The 16,038-nt window shown below is 42.5% G+C and overlaps 1 protein-coding gene across 2 annotated transcripts; it reads left to right on the top strand.

The window, feature by feature from the left end:
- Window positions 1-2,816: 2,816 nt before the first annotated feature.
- On the top strand, window positions 2,817-14,694 carry MRPS21 (mitochondrial ribosomal protein S21). Of its 2 annotated transcripts, none has more exons than XM_044990617.1 (3): window positions 2,817-2,915; window positions 3,768-3,971; window positions 14,449-14,694. In XM_044990617.1, the coding sequence occupies exons 2-3, from the start codon at window positions 3,889-3,891 to the stop codon at window positions 14,627-14,629; spliced, it is 264 nt and encodes an 87-aa protein (XP_044846552.1). In that variant the 5' UTR covers window positions 2,817-2,915; window positions 3,768-3,888; the 3' UTR covers window positions 14,630-14,694. The 2 variants fall into 2 exon arrangements, with proteins under 2 accessions (XP_044846552.1, XP_044846551.1); XM_044990616.1 differs by lacking the exon at window positions 2,817-2,915 and adding an exon at window positions 3,016-3,139.
- Window positions 14,695-16,038: the final 1,344 nt, after the last annotated feature.

Raw genomic sequence — 16,038 nt, 5'->3', positions numbered from 1 at the left:
CTGTTTATAGCCCCCAAGGAGAAAGCATAGTAGGCCTGCTTAGGCAGTCTGACTTGCTGGGGAACTCACAGAATAGGAAAGGAACTGTGCAGCCTGGAAAACCCTGGTCAGAAGGGAGGGAGATGTGGGTCTTTACCCAAGAAAGATGACAGCTGAGGAGCCTGGAGCGGGTGCCTTTGCTGGATCACAAAGGGGGAATACAAGTGCAGTTGCCATGAACTGTTACAGAACTCAGAAATCCTGGTTCCAGTCCCCTTTCCTAACCACAAACACTTCCTACTAGGGTGATCACCACTCCTGTGTTCCAAAGCATGCATTCATTCAGTGCCTAATGTCCTGCATCCCTTATCCATAAACACACTTCTATATCAACAAGGGATCATACGTTAGAGTACTGTTCTGTTTGATTTTGTACCACAAATTAAACATCTGGTAAGAAAGGGCTTGTCCCTTATAAATGAGCTTTGTTCCATATTTTGCACACATTCATTTTCTTGAACTCTAATTTATCCTTCTCTAGGGATTTCTCCTTGACATAGTGGAGAGGGTTGTGTGTTCCAGTGACCCTGAGAGCTATGCCAGTGGGAGTTTTAACTCCTTGTAGGGCCACCCAAGTCAGACAAGTCAAAGGGTATTGGTCTTCCAGGTTGGGGAACTGAACAATAGACCAGTCTAGCCTCATAAAAAAAATTAAGTTATAGAAACACAATAAATTAACCATTCTGCAAAACAGCAGGATTGACAGGGATGGCAGAACATTGTCCCTTAAGCTAGTGGTTCTCAACCTTTCCAGACTACAGTACCCCTTTCAGGAGTCTGATTTGTCTTGTGTACCTCAAGTTTCATTACCCTTAAAAACTACTTGCTTACAAATTCAGACATAAAAATACAAAAGTGTTACAGCCCACTATTACTGAAAAATTGCTTACCTTCTCATTTTATCTGTGTGAAATTTTAGTTTGCACTGACTTCAGTAGAGCTTTTTATGTGGCCTGTTGTAAAACTAGGCAAATATCTGGATGAGTTGATGTACTCCCTGGGAGACCTCTGCATAGCCCCAGGGCTACATGTACCCCTGGTTGAGAACCACTGCCCTAAGTGATGTCGGACATTATAGGAAGAATTCCGAATCTAATCTATTAATCACCTCTCTGTTTGTCTCTACCTAGCACGCTCATCGCTGTGTCACATTATCTACTTCTCTTTTCTTACTGTATCCATCTCTGTGACACTTCTAGCTAATTTATTTTATTTATGGCATTATAACCTTGGCACTGAAATATAGCTGGTTGCCTGACTTTCTCATAATAAGGGTTTGATTTAAACCAACACATTTTGAACTCTTGAGCAATAGTCAACATGGTTTCTGTAAAGGGAAATTGTGTCTTACTAATCTATTAGAATTCTTTGAAGGGGTCAACAAACATGTGGACAAGGGGGATCCGGTAGACATAGTGTACTTGGATTTCCAGAAAGCCTTTGACAAGGTCCCTCACCAAAGGCTCTTATGTAAATTAAGCTGTCATGGGATAAAAGGGAAGGTCCTTTCATGGATTGAGAACTGGTTAAAGGACAGGGAACAAAGGGTAGGAATTAATGGTAAATTCTCAGAATGGAGAGGGGTAACTAGTGGTGTTCCCCAAGGGTCAGTCCTCGGACCAATCCTATTCAATTTATTCATAAATGATCTGGAGAAAGGGGTAAACAGTGAGGTGGCCAAGTTTGCAGATGATACTAAACTTCTCAAGATAGTTAAGACCAAAGCAGATTGTGAAGAACTTCAAAAAGATCTCGCAAAACTAAGTGATTGGGCAACAAAATGGCAAATGAAATTTAATGTGGATAAATGTAATGTAATGCACATTGGAAAAAAAACCCCAACTATACATACAACATGATGGGGGCTAATTTAGCTACAACGAGTCAGGAAAAAGATCTTGGCGTCATCGTGGATAGTTCTCTGAAGATGTCCACGCAGTGTGCAGAGGCGGTCAAAAAAGCAAACAGGATGTTAGGAATCATTAAAAAGGGGATAGAGAATAAGACTGAGAATATATTATTGCCCTTATATAAATCCATGGTACGCCCACATCTCGAATACTGTGTACAGATGTGGTCTCCTCACCTCAAAAAAGATATTCGAGCACTAGAAAAGGTTCAGAAAAGGGCAACTAAAATGATTAGGGGTTTAGAGAGGGTCCCATACGAGGAAAGATTAAAGAGGCTAGGACTCTTCAGCTTGGAAAAGAGAAGACTAAGGGGGGACATGATAGAGGTATATAAAATCATGAGTGATGTTGAGAAAGTGGATAAGGAAAAGTTATTTACTTATTCCCATAATACAAGAACTAGGGGTCACCAAATGAAATTAATAGGCAGCAGGTTTAAAACAAATAAAAGGAAGTTCTTCTTCACGCAGCGCACAGTCAACTTGTGGAACTCCTTACCTGAGGAGGTTGTGAAGGCTAGGAGTATAACAATGTTTCTTATGTTCTTATGTTCGCTTAAATTTCTGTGGTATTGCTCATGTGCAACACTATGAGTTTTCCCAAGATCCCACCCCAAACCACACACCCATGAAATCCACAAGGTTTCTTGGGAGAATAAGTGGAGGAGAGGTCTGCCCTGAAAATATGGGAACTGCCTAACCGTGCCTTGTGCCCCAACATCCCCCTCCCCTGCACACCAATCTCTCCCTGCCTTGCGCCCCAATATCCCCCTGCCCTGCGCCCCAACACCTCCCTCTGCCCTGCACCCCAGCATCCCCCTGCCCTGAACCCCAACACCTCCTCCTACCCCCCCCAGTAGGCGGGCCTGGTTGCCATGGTTTCCCAGGCGGGATGGGGGGGCGGTGCTACGTTGCGGTTCCGGTTCCGGTGTCTGTGGCTGGCCGGCCCGCGGGGCGCTCGGGCGGGGTGAGTGTCTCGCAGGGCCTGGGCCCCCCGTGGGGGCGGCGACCAGGGCGCGGTTCGGGTGCTGCGGCCGGAGGCCGCTCGGGATCCCCGGGCTCGCGTGGAAGCTGGGCCCGGCGCCGTAGTCGGGCCCCTCCTGGGCAGGCTGGGCTCGGCCTGCCCGGGGCGAAGCGGGGCCCAAGCCCTGGAGGGGAATAGGGGGATGCACCCCCCCAGCCCGGGGAGGGGTGAGGGACGCCCCCTCCCCCCCGCCATGGGTTCCCCCTCCCAGCTATGCGGGGGTAGGGGTTTATGGCACCCCCAGCCCAGGGAGGGGCAGCAGAGGCGGGTGGGGGCATGACATCCCCCCCCAGCCGAGAAAGGGTGGGGGGCGGAGGAAGAGGGGATAGAAGGATCCCTCAATGAGAGGGTGTTGCTTGCACCTTGTGCAATTAATAGTACTTAATACGTGTGGGATTTTTGGCAAACGTTTTCACAAACGTTTCCTTGCCATTGGAGAGCAAATGCTCAAACTAGCCCAAATCCCCTACGCACTTTACAATTGTTATTTTTTAAAGCATGTCTTGAAAGGGATAGTAATTAAAAATGTGATCAGTGCAGCACAGGCCAAGCAAGGCCTGACCAGAGGGAATCTGGGCACATCTAGTAGCATTTTCAAGAATTCTGCTGGTGTGCAACAGTTTGCTGTTAATAGGGTCAAAAGAGATCTGGTTAAAAATTACTAAAGAAAAGGACCTTGGGCTAGAAACAAATCAATTGCTCTGCACCATACACATCAATTGGAAAAGGCACAAGAAGTGTCTGTTTAGAAATCTGTTATTTATGCTTAAGTTTTGGGGCTTCTTTTCCCCCCAGATCTCAGACTTCACTTCAGTGGCCTCCCCGAAGAGCAGGTTATCTGCGAGGCAGCCAAAAACACAGCACAGAGCGCTCTAACTCTGTGATTTAAGCTTCTTCAGGAACAGCTACGCCCAAAATGTCACATCACCTGAAATTTATTGCCAGAACGGTGATGGTCCAGAATGGGAATGTGGATGCTGCTTACAGGATACTAAACAGGTAAATGTTAACAGCTGTCAGACTCCACTCCTGAAGTGGCTGCATTTTACTGATGAGCACAGAGTCCTCTGTACTTGTTTGTGGCAAATACTGTTAGGTTTGTCTCTGGTTGGTTACTTCCATTCAGATAAATTGTGATTTGTATTTCTTTGCATACTGTTAGAGCAAAGAAACACTTGAGCAAATCGTATGCTCAACCCCTACTGGGGAAGAGAGATTTCTAACAAGTAGTAATAGTTTTAATTGTATGTGGTCTAGTGGTTAGAGCAGTGGCTTGGGGGGTCAGGAGTCTGGATTCTATTTTTGCTTCTGTCAATTGAATGATTGTGACCAAAGTGGATGGCGACACTTGAGAACACAGAAAAATCGGAGGTAGGGGCTTTAACAAGTACTGGTGAGTGTGCATTTTCTGTTCCCTGACTTTAAACTGCAGTGAAGAGAATCCTAAGTGGCTTTACAGGGCTATGATCCTGTTAGGCTGTTCTATCTAGTCTGAAACAAGTTGGCTGGTCCTGGGCCTGGCAAAAGGTCCAGGTCTCAAGTAAAGGGAAGAACTCGTTAATCCTAATTAATAATAACTGAGCTTCAGTGAAATGGAGTTCAGCAAACTTGGGTTCATCATGTATGTGAAATGCACAAGGCAACCACAGTCTCTCAGCTTCACTTAACATTTTCATTTTGTCACATGAAAATGAGTGTCCCAACACTGTGTTAATTAAAATCACTACATTTAAATCTGTATTACCTTTTCCCCTTGAAATGTAAAGTAACATTTAGCATAGATTAAAGCCAGTAAACCTGTGAAAGGATGAATATTTCACATTGATCATTTGAAGGGGGACGGACACAAAAACCATGTGCATGTATTTAAAAGGTGTAGATGCCAGTGAGTGGAAGGACTAGTTGAGAGCAGCACAAAAGGGTTATAACTAGAAAATTGGGGTGATAATTTAAGGAAAAGGAAAATATTGGCTGAGTACTAGGAAGTATTTGCTAATATCAAGATTTTGGACTGTGACATTCTATAGGATTTGAGTGAAGCTCATTCGCTTCAATTAGAAGGGACAGTCCACTAAAAACTGGACTGGAGAGAGTTATCCTGCATTGGCATTGGGGTGTACTAGATCAGGGTTTTTCAACAACCAGTCCCTGAGATCTCCCTGGCACAGTTTAGGAAGGCAGTAAGCCAGTCTCCTGGTATCAAAAAGGTTGAGAAACATTGTACTAAATGGCCCACTAAGCCTTTTCCATATTGTATGAAAGAAGGATGATTTTGTGGACTAGAAACACGGCTTCATTTTCCTAATCAGCTGCTGATATATCATCTGGATAAACCTGACCTGCCTGGCCTTGGTAAAATCACTTCTCTCTGCACCTCAGCTTCCCGCCTGGAAAATGAGAATAATGCCCACCTTGCAGATGTGTTGGGAAGCTTTGAGATCCTAAGATGGAAAGCGTCAGAGAAGGATAAAATATGATTGTTGTTCATGCCTATGAAGGATGGCACAGAGGTGGGAGGCTTAATTTAGAACAAAGAGAAATGAAGTGTGGAAATTCAGCTGAACTTTTAATTCTTGAGGAAATTGCTGTCATGAAAATTAAAATGATGTAACTTGCGTGATGGCTTACGGCTTGATCCTGCATTCCTTGTGCACCCCAAACTAACACTGACTGAATTCAAGACAAGACCTTCAGCTTGCAGTATCTGTGATAGAAACGAAGGTCTCCAGTGTGTAGGGATAGTAAACTTCTTGCTGTGTTATTAACCCCCTTTACTTGTTGCTCAGAAACAACAGACTAAAATGCTTCAGTGTTTTATCATACAATATTTGATCACTGGGCAGTGTCTGTATATTGGACTGTGACACTTGTTTTCTTATTCCGAATGATGCTGTGAAGGGACATTTGTGTGACCATGAGGTCTGGCATACATGTGGTAGGATGCCATTTGTTTGGAACACTCGAAGGCGTTAAGGATAATGCTCATCAGATCTGGATGAGGTCTTAGGTGAGTGGAGAACTCTGTCTTTGGGAAAGAAATATTAATTTATGCCAGGCCTTTTCATTTCAAGATAAATTGTCAAACCTCATGGCTGGACCCTGGTTAGAATGTAATGTCTTTTTCACTGCCTTTCCCTTATTGTTCTCTGGCCATCATTTGATTCTTCCAGGTTAATGTGAGTTCCTTGGGCAGTGCTCTACAGTGAGGGGGTGTAGATCTCCATCCATCAGAGAGGAGGCATAGCCTGGTGTATGTGATTTACCTTGTAAGCTGCTAGGGAATTTTCCTGTGTTTGTGCATTGCCAAGTATATCGTCAGAGCTCAGTAAATAATGGGCCTGAACATAGGAGCCAGGGTTCTGTGATCGATTTCTGGCTTTGACAAGAACTCTCTCACTGCTTGTGAGACAAGATCTGTGTTTCTCCATCCGCAAAATGTAAATACTGTACTTCCCTTCTGTAGATTAACCAATGTCTGCAAATGTAACATGCTGTATAATAATAATACTTTGTCTTTCTCTAGCACCTTGCATCTGAGGAACTAACATTAACTAAGTCCTACAGTTCTTTTCCTTGCCCCATGAGATGGGTGGTTTATCCCCATTTTACAGATGGGGAAACAGTGTGTGGGGTGTGTGTGAAGTGACTTGCTCGAGGAGAGAGTCAGAGGGTCAGTGGTGGAGCTGAGACTAGTATGAAGATTTGATGCCCAGTGATCTGCACTAACCACTACACCACTCTGCCTCTGGGGATTCCCCTGAGTCCATGTTTGTGTATTTGAGGGTCCCTCATTGTAGGCATATGGCTATATAGACTGCACTAGAATAATGGGACCAGGGCTCTTGATAGCATAGGCATTGTATCTTCTACTACGGTTGAGTGAGTGAGCCACAAATATAGCGAAGCTTGTCTAAAGCTTTGTCTACACTGCCAATTGAACGACAAAACTTTTGTGATTCATAGGTGCTTAAAAAAGCCCTCCATCCCGAAAGACACAACTATTATCGTGGCAAGTGGCAATGTAAATGGCTCGTTGTCGGCAGGAGTGCGCTCCTGTCCACAACGCGTTACCCCCTCGTAGGGAGTGGAAATATTTTGTCCACAAAAGTGCTGACAAACAGCGTTTACACTGCCTGACTTTTAGCGACATGGCCAAGCTGTGTAGTGTAGACAAATCCCTAATGTCCCATAAGCCCAGCACGTATATTTTAATATTGCCTTACTTTGGGATTTACCTCCTTTACTAGCATGTGTGTTTGTATCTTCATTCAGATATCTACTAATCTGCGGTAACTGGTAGACAATGTTTTGTGCTGTGTGCCAATGTTATACTTACTCTTCAGTCTCGTGATCATACTGACCTCTGCTGGCCTCAGTTCTAAAAATCCAGACGGGCAATATCTTTTCTTGGTTAGCTCTCAATTTCATTGTGACATTGATTCATACACTGTGAACAGGCTTCAGCGTCTGTTAAGTGCTTTGATCTCCTGGGCTAGTGTTTTGAGGCCAGGAGTTATGACTAAAACTGTGATTTCTTGCACATTGTTATGTGTGTGTTAGGGTCCTCTGTTTGCGTTATTCCCCTCCTGTCTGATAATGAGACTGTCTTTGGAAAAGATTGGACTTTGGGCCTGGGGTTTGTTTAGCATAAAACCTCTTTTCTGCCGTGTAAGGCAAATACTTCATTTACCTGGGGGTGGTTTTGAGATCAGCTCTGCATCGTCATAAAGAAGTTTAGAAGAGACAGCTGCTTTTATTTCAAAGGCAGAGTATAACCTTTATTCTCCCTTGCTATGCCCTGTTCTGCAGTATGCCATGTATCCGTTGGTCAGCCCCCTTCACCCCAGAGCTGGCTGCCTTTCAGCGGTGCTATATGCATGTAGTTTGCAATGTGCTTTTATATCCTGTGGATTTGAAAGGTGCTGTAAACATGTAAAAGGTTATTAATTATAGGATTATGTTCCTAAATATTAAAGCCTTTTATTTAAGTCTCCCCCATAGTCCTGATTTTCTATCTAGCTACTGCTCCCAGGTGATGTGAAACTGAGAACTTTGCTGAAGTGCGGAGCTGGATTACACTAGAGTCCAGGAAGTGGTGTTTAAGAACCTGGTATGGCTCTGCAAAGTCACGTATTTCTGTATCCAAAGGCTCCCTTTCTGTAACAAGTTTTGCAAAGCTATGCCCTGTACTTCAAACCAGTGTATACATGATGCCCTATAGGCTGGCTCCATGCTACACTGGGCTTCTTTGATTGCTGTGCTATTGCAGCACGGTGCATGCCAGGTCATAACCGGGTTGGAGCTGGCTGACCAGGGCTAGAGGGGTCTTAAGTACCAGCTGCAGTTGGAACCATTCAGCACTCATTAGCTCATTGAAAAAAAACGTATTTGCAGGTCAGTTTCTGGCCCTCAGATCCTTGACTGCATCCCTTTTTAACAGCAGTATACACAATGTGCGGCTTGGTATTTCTTCTCTCCTTTCTGTGCCCAGCAGATTTGCAGATCGTGGTTGTTGGTTTAAATATAGATTGGACTGCAATTACACCATAAGTATGTGTTCAGAACTGTACAAAGGGCAACACGTTTTAAAATGCCTGTGCAGCTGGTGAGCTGAACATGTGTATCGCTCAGCCCTTGCCCGTGGGACTAACTAAGCGCACGATGTTACATAACAAGCGCTTGATGCAGAAAAACTTGCTGCCTTCCGATTGGCTGCCCTTTTGTGACAAGGAGGGGAACCAGAGACAACTGAGCTGTATCTTATTGGATGCTGGACACTTGTGGGTGGGTTTTTCAGTCCATTGAAGACTATTTATCTTACACACGTTATCTGCTGACATACAGGCTGCGTGCATTGCCATGTGAATGCTTAGTCTCTAAAAAGGCTTCTATTCAAATCTGAACTTTGTTAAAGGGAAACTGTCAGATTAAAAAAATATTTTTTTAAAAAGCAGATTTCTTTATTTGTGATGCTAGCAGTACTTTACACTCTGTTACCTCAAGAATCAGGGGGTAGCTGTGTTAGTCTGTATCCACAAAAACAACAAGGAGTCCAGTGGCACCTTAAAGACTAACAGATTTATTTGGGCATAAGATTTCGTGAGTAAAAAATCCTCACTTCTTCAGATGCATGGAGTGAAAGTTACCCATGAAAGCTTATGCCCAAATAAATATGTTAGTCTTTAAGGTGCCACTGGACTCCTTGTTGTTTTTTGTTTCCTCGGGAGTAATGTTGTTTTAAAATCTAACTTATGTCATTATTTTTTTTACTGATGGGTTTTTTTATTGGGTTTATTTTGTTTGGGCGACGAAAACTAACTAACCAATTTCACGTTTTTCTGGTCAGTTCCATTTTCTGGTTCACATGCCCTGTCAGAGACCTTGCAGTGTTTGAGTTCCCAACACCAAAAGGAAATTTTTAAATCTCAACAAAAAACAGTTTTCATTGATTTTTTTTTTAAATAATGTAATTAAAACTCTGTTGTTAATAATCAGGTTTGTAAAACCTTTTCTTTCCATGCCTAAATTGCTGGCCTAAATGACTGTAATTGACATGCATCCGACGAAGTGGGTATTCACCCACGAAAGCTCATGCTCCGATATGTCTGTTAGTCTATAAGGTGCCACAGGACTCTTTGCTGCTGTAATTGACGGTGTCCCTTTAAAATCTGTAACAGGTTTGATCAAGGCTGTATTACTGGACAGGTCAAGCATCAGTACAGCAGGTTGCTAAATCTGTATAAGCTCTGTCTGAATTAGCCCTTGATGTGCTCTTGATAAGAGATTCACAAGTAGACGCATCAAGAACTTCATATGAAAGGAAGCTAAACAGCAGGTTTCTCTAGGTAGTGGTGAAATCCCCCTATTGTGCATTCTGATTTTCTTCAATCCTGAAGAATAAAGAGCAACAAAAGATGATCAGGCAGGTGGAGGGATCAATTTCAGAGGAAAGATTAAGGCCCTGTCTGTGCTTTTTAAAATAGCCATGTCTAAGCATGGCTGTCGGCAAACGGTGTTAGAACAGGATTTATTCTTGCCTGCGTAGATGAGAACATGTTGTCATATAGATGTTGGGAAACCATGTTTAAACTCTTTAAGATACTTAGGCTAAAACATGGTTCCTATACATGTCTTTTTCTGCCCACACAAGCAAGAGAAAAAGTTTCGTGTTTGTAGTGTAAGTGATCTTAAGTGTAGTTTGGCTAAAAGGGGAATAAGGTGTAAGTTGAAAGATGTAGGAGAGGAGTTAAGTAGGGTGGAATAACTAGAGGTAATGGTTTGAAATTAAGAAAAGGAAAATCCTGACTGAATTTCAAGGAAAACTTCCCAGTAGTGTGATATTAGGCTATGGATTCCTCTCCTTTGGGAAGTGGTATAAGCCTCCTTATGCAGTACATTGTAAAACTGAACATCACAAACCACAAGTGGTTGGGCCTCAGTGTAGTTTAATAGGTCCTTCTGGTTTAATAGGTCCTTCTCTTACTTCTGGGTGGTTTAATAGGTCCTTCTCTTACTTCTGTTATTCTATGACTGCTCTGACAGAGGAGGAAGGATGGTTTTGCACATGTGTGGGAGCTAGAAGGTCTGGGTTATCATCTTGGCTTTGCCAGATTTACTCTGTGACCTGTGGCAAGTCACTTCCCCGATCTCTCTGGTTCTGTTTCCCTTCTCTGTAAAATTCCTCTCCTTTGCAGGAGAAAGCAAAGGAAGCAACTATTCCTGATCTTGCTTTGGAAAAGCTGCAGTCTGATGTGACAAGACCTAAGCTTTGTCGTTGACTGACAGCTGTGACAGATAAATTCCTCTAGTGCCTGAAGGAGGAGATACACTCCTATGCTACAGTTATTGTCAGTGTCCTAAGCCACGGACAAAATGGATCTCAGGCAATTTTATGTGAACTGAATTCTTATGCAGCATGTGTATTTACACAGTTTAGCAGCTGGACTGGCTGAGATCCAAGGGTCTTGTTAAAGGTTATCCAATGAAGTCAGTAACTTGGCCTTTGCATCAAGGCCTTTCAGCAACCACTAAATCACCCTGCTCCTCATTTGAAGCTGTTAAATGTGCATGTAGTCTGACATGGCATATCAGAAAGCCCACTATAGTTCTGCAAGTGCAATCTGTGGTTAGGAGTTTTTCTCTGACTAGCAGGCAAGGGGTGAATGCATGAAACAACTCTTTCCACTTGTTGGTAGTTTGTTTCATGTAAACGTAGGGCTGGAAGGGACCTCGAGAAGTCATCCAGTCTAACCCTCTGTGCTGAGACAGAACCTGGTAAATCTAGACCATCCCTGACGGGTTTGTCCAACCTGTCTTAAAAACTGCCAGTGGTGGGATTCCACAACCTCCTTTGGACGCCTGTTCCAGAGCTTAGCTATCCTTATAGTTAAAAAGGTTTTTTTGAGTATCTCACCTCACTATCCTTTGCTGCAGATTAAGCCTATTACTTCTTGTCCCACCTTCAGTGGACATGGAGAACAACTGAACACGGTCCTCTTTATAACAGGTCTTAACACATTTGAAGATTATCATCAGGTCCTCCTCAGTAGTCTTTCTCTCAAGACTAAACGTCTCCCGTTTTTTTAACCTTTCCTCACAGATCAGGCTTTCTAAACCTTTTATCATTTTTGTTGCTCTCCTTTGGATTCTTTCCTAAAGAGTGGCACCCAGAACTGGACACTGTACTCCAACTGAGGTCTCACCAGCGCCAAGTAGAACAGGACAAGTATTTCCCATGTCTTACATATGACACGCCTGTTAATGATATTAGCCTTTTTTGCAACTTCATCACATTGTTGACTCTCATTCAGTATGTGATCCACTATAACCTCTAGATCCTTTTCAGCAGTACTACCACCCAGCCACTTATTCCCCGTTTTGTAGCTGTGTATTTGATTTTTCCTTCCTAAGTGAAGTACTTTGCACTTGTCTTTATTTAATTTCATCTTGTTGAATTCAGACCAATTCTCCAAATTGTCAAGGTCGTTTTGAATTCTAATCCTGGCCTCCAAAGTGCCTGCAACCCCTCCCAGCTTGGTGTCATCTGCAAATTTTACAAGCATACACTGCACTTCATTATCTAAGTTATTAATGAAAATATTGACTAATACCTGCCCCAGGATTGACCTTTGTGGTACCGCACTGGATATGCCTTCCCAGTTTGACAGTGAACAATTAACTATTCTTTGAGTACCGTCTTTCAAACTATTGTGCACCCACCTTATAGTAATTTCATCTACCGCGTGTTCTTAGTTTGCTTATGAGAATGTGATGTGGGACTATCAAAAGCCTTACTAAAATCAAGATATAGCACATCTATTGCTTCTCCCCTAGCTACTAGGCCAGTAACCCTGACAAAGAAGGAAATTAAGTAGGTTTGGCATGATTTGTTCTTGGCAAATTCATGCTGGCTGTTCCTTATAACTTGACTATCCTTCAGGTGCTTACAGATTGGTTGTTTAATAATTTGTTCCAATATCTTTCCAGGTATTGAAGTCCGTCTGACTGGTCTATAATTCCCCAGGTCCTCATTATTCCCCTTTTTAAAGACACTATGTTTCCCCTTCTCTAGTCTTCTGGGACTTCACCCATCCTCCATGTGTTCTCAAAGACAATTGCAAACAGTTCCAAGATTGTATATACTAAACAAAACTAAGAACAAAAGCTTAGGGAAACCAAGCTTAGCCTAGTCTGCTTGGAACTCAGAAAGTTTGATTAAAACCAAGTACAGCCTACTAATAGTAGTAGTCGTCGTAGATAGAGCACCCTAGCAAGGTGGATCACCTCTTTTATAGGGCACAAGTGCCTGAAATCCTTCCTCCTATGCCCAAACTTCATTCCTCACCCACAAAAAATGTTAGGGTACACTTACTCCATAGGCTAGTATGTTTGTACATGTTGAGGACATGTACATACATAGTAATGACATTAGATCATACACACCCACGTTATTTTTGTTCTTCGGTTATTTTGGTTCTTTCCTTGTGGTGTACCTGTTAAGTCTGTGGGTACACAGACTTGGAAACCCCCTATGCCATTCTTCCATTATTTATCTATCTAGGTGAAAGATCTCAGACAGATATGTGGGTGTTGACTTGCTATCTGGGTGAAAGGTCCCAGACATAGATATGCTAACTTTGCCTTAGTTCAACGTATAGAATATGGCCTGTAGGTCCCTTGCATTACAGCCAAACTTACTTTAATATAAATCTATAAACCTATTACAATAAACCAAATACTTAAACTATAAGAAAAGATATAAAATAAGCAAGCAGGTTAATCCTATAGGCTACACAGTCGGGAACCTTTTAGCTACAAATTCTTAACCCCTTATTCTGTTAAAATACATGGGAAATGGTTGAGAGCCACTACCCGAACTCTGGTAGCAGTCCTACTGTGAGAGAAGGGGAATGAGAGTTGACATGGCAAGGAAAACTTCGGTAGGGCAAGGCTCACTTGCTCAGTTACAGAATGGGGAAGGACACAGTCCTGCTTGCTTATAACGGATAGCTTGGCAGCAGTAATGCTGTTGAGACCATTTCCGTGAATAACTTAGCACAGGAATGCAGCTGAAACAGCCTTGTCGCATTCAGTGAAATGTATGTAAGCCAGCCTTATCGAGGAGGCCTTTGTGTAGCTGAGTCTGTTCTCTTACAAAATGTGTTGTGGATAAAAGGTTCCTCATCTCTGTGGTGATGCACAGCCTGATCCAAAGCCCCTTGAAGTCAATGGGAGTCTTTCTATTGCCTGCAGCAATGTCTGGGTCAGACTATATGTGGCCGCCTCTAATCTCTCTGCACCACTACCCTCTGCTGAATAGCACATGAATGAGCCTGCAGCCTAGAGAGAAAAGAGACTCTAAAATCTAACAATGGAGGTAGCTGCCACAGTCCCACTAATCCATGATTTTTTCACAGCTACCAGATAGTTTGATAACCAAGTTTTATAACAAGGTTTTAAAGAGATTTTATTTTCCTCCATACAGTTCTCAATGAGGCCAATGACCCCAAAATGAGGCCCAGGAAATATGGATTAATACAGGAGATTTGAAAATTGCATGGGGCCCTTTTCTCTAGCTGAAATCACCCTTTTTTTTCTGATTTCACATTTCTGATGTTAATAATTTAGAAACAGTTTAGAAAACATCAGGTTTGCGGACAAATTTGAATCTGCAAAACGGGATATCATTTGTAATGAGAGGCAGCTGGGAGGGTTCATTATTTTTGCTGCTTAATAAATTATGCCAGTTGTGCTGAAGTCGCCTGTTGGTGCCATTGACTGGGAGGGAGTGTGGATTGATGGTGAGAGCAGGGGGCTGAGAGATAGGACTTCTAGATTCCATTCCCCTGATTTACCGTGTGGACAACTGACTTCACTGTACTTTAGACTTAACGAATGTGCTTGTAAAGCTCTTTATTATGCTCAACTGTAAGGCCCTTGAGAAATGCAAAATCTGACACTTGATTAATTTCCTCAGAATTCTAACCGTGGATGGGATCATTGAGGATGCCAAACGACGCCGGTACTATGAGAAACCATGCCGCAAGAGGCAGCGGGAGACCTATGAGATGTGCCGGCGGATTTATAATTCAGAGATGGCCAGGAAGATTGCATTTCTAATGAGGAAGAATCGACAGGACCCCTGGCTAGGCTGTTAAATCCAAAGAATTACAATAGCTGGGGAAACAGCCCAGTGACTTTGGTTTAAAAAAACAAAACAAAACAACAACAAAAAAAAAAACCCAGAACACACCACTGTCAGATCTGATCGCCTCATTGCTAGTCTGAGCCGAGAGGCCAATGTCGGAGACTGATCTCCCTTCTCCACCAGGGCATGACTGAAGGACATCATACTATAGAATCTCTGTTTCTGAGCAGTTGCCATGTTGTGTCTATCTGTTAATAAAGTGACCATTTTAGCATGTTGTCCTGCTGTTCTTGGGTGACACAAACATAAGCAAACTATATTAATTCAGAGTTTAGAATTAGCTTTCCCTTTTATGAACAATTCCTTTAAATATTGCTTACTGCTCATTTTAATTAGAGCCCTGCAAATCCGTGGATATCGGCAGAAATCCACATCTGTGAATGCAGATAACAATGGACCATTTTTGCGGATAGCCGGTGGATGTGGATCCAAATTTTGTATCCGTGCCGGGCTCTAATTATAATCTCCTAGTTGGCAGTGCTTGTGAAAATAGGGAAAAACCTGAGTTTAGGTCTGATTTATTCCAGAATAAAGTTGCTGCTGCAAGTATTTTCATTCTCCTTCCCTTTATTTTACTCTGTTGATTGGCAGCAAAGGATGTGGATTATGAAATTCATATACATCATTTGCAGATTATTTTTAAAACAGTAGAGGTTGAGAACCTTATTCTCATTTATACTGTGGTCCCATTAAAGGGGCCTTAAAATGAGTGTAAACATATCTCCACCCACTTCCAAGCCTCTTTACGCTGAAAATAAGAGTAAAAAATAAAAAGTTCTCAGAGTCCTGGGAGAGTACAGCTGCTTCTGCTGTGTTTGCTGTGTCAAAAACTTAGGTTTTTTTGGATGGAGTTCTCATTTAATTTTCTCCAGTTTTTTTAAGGTTCCTCTTAAGCAATCATGTTGGGAAATGTAGAAGTTAAGTTTGCAGATATAATTTTCACACCCTCCTTTCCCTGCTTCTGTAAATGCTTACCTGAATATGATCAATCCTGGTTTTCACATAATTATACTTTTTCTGATAATCTTACACACATGTAGTATCTTGTAACACCCTTTATTGTGTGTTGCGTGCCAGAGTCCACAAAAGTGATTTGTATAAGAATACAGAGTAGTTGGACAACATAATATTGGCTGCCCCCAATGGAAAAATAAAATAAAATTTAGCACTCAGAGCAAAAAAACAAAACAAAAGGGTTGTTTCCAAGACCCCATCTCAGAGGTCCTCAAAATCTTTCAGTGGGGAAAGTATTTAGTGTATTTTTAGATATCTTCATGTGATTTGACAGCTAGAAATGAGCCAATCCCATGTGACTAGGAAGTCCTTTGTGACGAGCAGTGTGAGAACCTTTATACAAGG

Source organism: Mauremys mutica, chromosome 17 (assembly GCF_020497125.1).
Source record: "Mauremys mutica isolate MM-2020 ecotype Southern chromosome 17, ASM2049712v1, whole genome shotgun sequence".
In the NCBI taxonomy this organism is placed as follows: domain Eukaryota; kingdom Metazoa; phylum Chordata; order Testudines; family Geoemydidae; genus Mauremys; species Mauremys mutica.
This window is presented reverse-complemented; position numbering and strand designations above follow the sequence as displayed.

Excerpts from the sequence above, each read along its gene's own strand:
- MRPS21 (XM_044990617.1), top strand. The coding sequence starts at position 3,889 with ATGTCACATCACCTGAAATTTATTGCCAGAACGGTGATGGTCCAGAAT. Across the intron at positions 3,972-14,448 it reads GCTTACAGGATACTAAACAG|AATTCTAACCGTGGATGGGA; the intron begins GTAAATGTTAAC and ends TAATTTCCTCAG.